Raw genomic sequence first — 5,000 nt, forward strand, 5'->3', positions numbered from 1 at the left:
AACTTTGGGCATGGAAAGAAAGAAAAAAAAAACCACCAAAAAACTTTTATAGCCTTTCATATGTTAAAAGGTCAGAGAAAACAAATAACACTTCATCTTTTTGTCAATAAGAGAATTGAGGTCACAGTTGCCTCGACAGTAACAAGTTACTAAGACCATAAATTACAAGGCCCATAGTGTCTCTTTAAAGTCCTGTGGACACTGTTAGCAATGGACTAGTGCCAACAGCTGTGAAGGGGTGAAGGGTCCTCAAAGCACAGTGCCTGCCAGGATTGTCTACACACTTCATCCTTTCCCACTGAGGTCCAGTTAGTGCCCCCTGCAATCTGCCATCATCAATCTAATTCAATAGAGTGACAGAGCCCAGGCAGTGTGAAACGCTGAACTCTGCCACCGAGTCGGCATCGACACTGCACTGGGTCTCATTACAACTGATGGACCTTACTTCACTAGCAGTCAGACAAAGCAAAAAATGGCATAATTGGTCACACTGCAAGCTAAATCTTCACTTGGACTGTTACATTACAGCCTAGCCTTTGTAAATGGTAAACAGTTCTTAAGAAGCCCTTAAACTGCCTTTAGAAAACATCACGTTACTGAAACCTGTACTTTTTCTTAACGGATACCATTTTCTGATCATACGCTACATAAATATTTGTAGTTTCAGACTCAAACAAATTCCCAAATTAAAAAAAAAAGAGGAAGAAGTGTTTGAAATATGTAACTTGTTGATAAAAATATCAGAACACAAAAGAGGAAAATGTATCTTACAACGTGAAAAGAATGATGTTTTTTCAAAAGCTAGGTTACAAGAAGAAATGCTCAAAATTGTATTCTAGTGATATGGCTTTGGATATCTACAAAACAATTATGACATTAACTGCAACAAGAATCACTTGGTGTTCAACACTGCCATTTTCCGGAGAGTTCTGCAATACTTTCTTGCATGAATAACTTGCATGTAACTCAAGAGTTACACCTGTAGACTGAGACTGGACTAAGCAAAACAACTTGTAAGTAATTTAAACGAGAGGAAACTACCTGTATTCCTGCAGATATTTTGGGTATGCTGGATATAATTTCATCAGTGCATCTTTAATTAAAGAACATTTGAGGCAGGGGGTGGGAAAAAGGTTTCTTCTTAGGCTTCGTATTATGTGTGTGACACTTTAGAGACATGCTATTTGCCATGATGTAAATTGCTAACAAACAAATTAAGCTAACACTATCCTATCTTTTATCTTATAAAAGAAACTACAGCTTTGCCCGGGTTTACAAAACTTTCACTTCAAGGGAAACGACCTAAATGACAATATTGTACATTCCCTCATTGCTTTGAGTTTCCACTATAAAAATACAGAAGACCCAAATGGTTTGCCTTGGCTGAAAGAAGAATAAGTATTCTTACATGCATGAGAACAGTGAGACAATATGCTAAAAGGCGAGAAAGCTGAAAGGTGTTTATCCTTTTCTCCACATATAGCAACAAACAGGGAAAAAAATCTCAGTCCCTCGCTGCGTCCCTTGGGCTCCTCTGCACCTTCCCAATGCCCTCCTATGACTCCCGTACGGGCGGGAGGGGACCGCATGGTATAAGCATCCCGCGTGGTCATTCTGGGCTGCCAAGGTTTGCACCCAGCCTCGGTAGCCTGGTAAGTGTAGTCTCAATACTGGGAGACCCCAGGGGTACTCGGCACTTCTTCCGTAAGCTGGAGGGAGCTTTCACATACATGCAGTGACCTCTAACGGTTAGAGCCTGAACAGGGCACCCGAGTGCTGCGGTCCCAGCCGTGGGACTCCCTGGGGACCTCCCTGAGTGGGTCTGACATTACACCTTCTGCTCGCAGAAGAATGCCCACCATCAGGCTGGGAGTCATTTCGGGTGGAGACACACTCTGCTACTCCTCTGTCCTGCAGAACGGCATAGACAAGCATCGGGTCAGAAGGGGAAGAAGGAAGAGGGGTCCTGACCCAGCATTTCAAGAACTGAAGATGGCTTGGATCCAGTCTCTGCTCCCGGGACTGCATTTTTCAGTCGTGATGAATGGCATTAGGGCCTTAGTTCAAGCAAAATACTGTAGATAATGCTGATGTTAGATAATTATTGCATAATTTATAATGTGAAAAATCTTTAAGTAAAAAAACCCCACTTGTTCATGAATATCAACAAATTTCATGCAAGAAACATATGGCTTTAAGCTAGAGTCACTAAGGCAAGTGTTTTCAATTTAGTTTAGGTTAATAGTAAATAAGTAATAGGATAATACATCCATGTAACAAACCTGTATTTCTAACTGCTGAACCACTTGCATTTGCACCCGACACTGAGCAGTGCTTCTGTCATCCAATGCATGTTCATTGTTAAGGTGCCTAGAGATGAAAGAGAACACTAATAAGACAGTGTTAAGATGAGGAGAATTTCTTTGAGTCCATTTTTCTCTCCTGTGCATATGGCTTCCATCAGTTTCAACAGGAGTTATGCAAAAAGACCTAGTCAGAGCGTGCCTTAGATACAACAATACAAAATAACAAAACTGATTATTTCATTTAGTTCTACAAACTTTCTCAGTGATGACTGCCAGATACCCAGTTCCTATCTCCCAGGTCACATATGCCATCTAAAGGCCAATGTAACCGGTTATCAATATTTGGTAGAGTGATTGAACTGATTTCCACTCTCTGTTGCTGGTGCAGATGAACAGAGAATCACCTTACAAATGATACTTCAAAAGATATAATTGCTTTTAGGCTGCTTGAACTAGTGTGAATTAATGTAGACTTTGTTAAGATGTCTCTATCTGCTCCCCTTTAATCATTAAGCAAAAACAACAACAGAACATCGTTCCCGCTTCCCCAAAACAGAGCTGTAGGGGAACACCACTGATTTTCACTGCAGTTTCCAGAAGTCGCCTCTGAAGATGATGACAGTGATCAGGCTCCCCAGTCTGAGGAAGAGGTAAAGGCAGGGGAAGGAACAGCTACACACCTTACGCACACAGCAAGCCTCCTGGGAGGGATTCAGGCTACGCATGCCAGTTTAGCAAAACAAAACCACACTCTGCAACAGGGAAGGAGGACCTCAGTGAGTGGCTGTCCGTAACTGAAGTACAGCCCAGACCCGAGTGGCTGTCCCCTGTACGTTTCAATCGAGTACAACTTTACAAAGCTCATTTAATACTGTTTTTTGAAGGACAGTGGTTTCAGTTTATTCTCTCTCTCTTTCAGGATCAAAGAAGTCCCTTTTGGAGCTTTAATAGTGGGTGTGCTGCTCCACTCAGAAGAAAACGTAAGGATCAGGCTAAAGAAGAAATGGGAGCAAAGGAGTTTTGCCTTTGAATGTGGATTTACTGGCTATTTCCACTGTAGGCACGAGGGGTAAGCTTTGCTGGGACTACGGTCACAGATGGTCTCACAGTTACAGGAACTAAGTTATCTATACCACAGAGGAAATAAATCTTCTCCTTTTTCTTTTTTAGCAGAATTAATCAGAGAACTATGTAGTTGTTTGCTTGGTAATCTATGGGAAAAATGTGTTTGTCAGAAACAGTGGAAAAATAGAGGGGAGTGCATCTCACTTTTACTAAAATTTGTCTCTTTTTATTTAAATCGTGACTTCACAGTTTTAGGACCCAATGATAGGGTTTGTAGGTGAGCAAAATCCGACAGGTTGTGCTATCCTTGCAAGAGGCATGGCTGGGGAAGAGATATAAGTAATTATGAAAGATATGTTCACACTTTTAATATAAAATTATTTAATATAAAATTATTTAAGGGTATTCATGTAACTTGCTTGGTAGTTTATGCTAAGTTCAAGCATAACCAAGGACAACACATTTCTTTATCTGAGTCATAAAACCTACAATTTATTTATTTTCAAAGGAACTGACTTCACTGATGCAAAAATGCACGATCGGTTTAAAAACAAGGTAATTGCTCAGAACGTACCATTCACTTGTTTTCTGAAATTCTGATTCAAAAGAATTTTACTCCCTCAATTACGCAGGCATGATAGTGTGTGGTCTGTTAATGTAACAGTTTAATGTTTTCAGTTAATTGGGTACAAAATTGCCAGAAAAAAGACTGGAGATAGATAGATTTTACCTCTGCATCATCACCACTATCACCGGTACACACCACTGTGTTTCCACATGCATGTATGCTCACCGATGTATGCATACGGGTATACATGTACAGCACGTAACAGTAAGCAACGGTATAGGTATAAAAGATCTCCTGGCCTGAGTTTGAGGTTACTGCCTACTCATGATTATTTATTAGTTATTACAACACCATATGTTTGCATAACACCTTACAAAATAGATACAGACACAGTCCTTGCCCTGAAGAACTTTAAATGTAACAGCAGTATGCAGTGTGGGAGAAGAAAGTCCAGTATAATGTAATTTCAATATGATTACATGGTAACTTGGGAGACGGTTGCATGTTTCGTGAGAGTTAACACAGTAATCTTTGGAAACTCGAGAGATATACACACCTCTTATGCCATACTTTCACGTCATGTGGTTACTTGTGCTGTGCATTTTGGAGAAAAGCTATTTTATGGAAACATTAAGAGTGTAAAAATTGTTTTAAGAATTATTTTTTCTGATCTTTTTTGCCTGTGAAGTAGGCTTGCTTTATTTATCATGCATGTACAGGCAACGTAGTGAAAGAAAAACTAGGTCTAATGCATTTTTTAAAAGCCTCTAAAATAACTTTTCTCTGTATAAAGTTGCTGCAGTTTTAGGGTCCAATATGCTGCAAGCTGCCACGACAGACATACATTCTTTCCTCCAGAAGGCTGGGAATCATTCCAAAGGGTTTTTTTTGTTTCTTGTCATGCCTTTTAAGTTATGTACAAGTTGTGCTGGTCAATTTTCATACTTCATCGGCATATTCCTAATCTTTTATCTTGTCTGCATCCTTTACTAATCCCATGTTAACTTGATTTATAATTAAGAAAAAAAGATGATTTTTTTTAAGGGGAGAAAATACTTTCG

The 5,000-nt window shown here is 39.7% G+C and overlaps 1 protein-coding gene across 2 annotated transcripts in view; it reads right to left on the bottom strand.

Annotated features, from left to right (window-relative positions):
• FOXP2 (forkhead box P2) overlaps nucleotides 1-5,000 on the bottom strand; it is a 380,382-nt gene that overhangs the window by 47,209 nt on the left and 328,173 nt on the right. For both annotated transcript variants that reach the window (XM_009286823.2, XM_009286822.1), the window contains one exon: nucleotides 2,283-2,370. In XM_009286823.2, coding sequence (XP_009285098.1) covers nucleotides 2,283-2,370 — 88 coding nt within the window. The remainder of the gene's footprint in view (nucleotides 1-2,282; nucleotides 2,371-5,000) is intronic.

The sequence above is a fragment of the Aptenodytes forsteri genome, unplaced genomic scaffold (genome assembly GCF_000699145.1).
Source record: "Aptenodytes forsteri isolate BGI_AS27 unplaced genomic scaffold, ASM69914v1 Scaffold166, whole genome shotgun sequence".
Lineage (NCBI taxonomy): Eukaryota > Metazoa > Chordata > Aves > Sphenisciformes > Spheniscidae > Aptenodytes > Aptenodytes forsteri.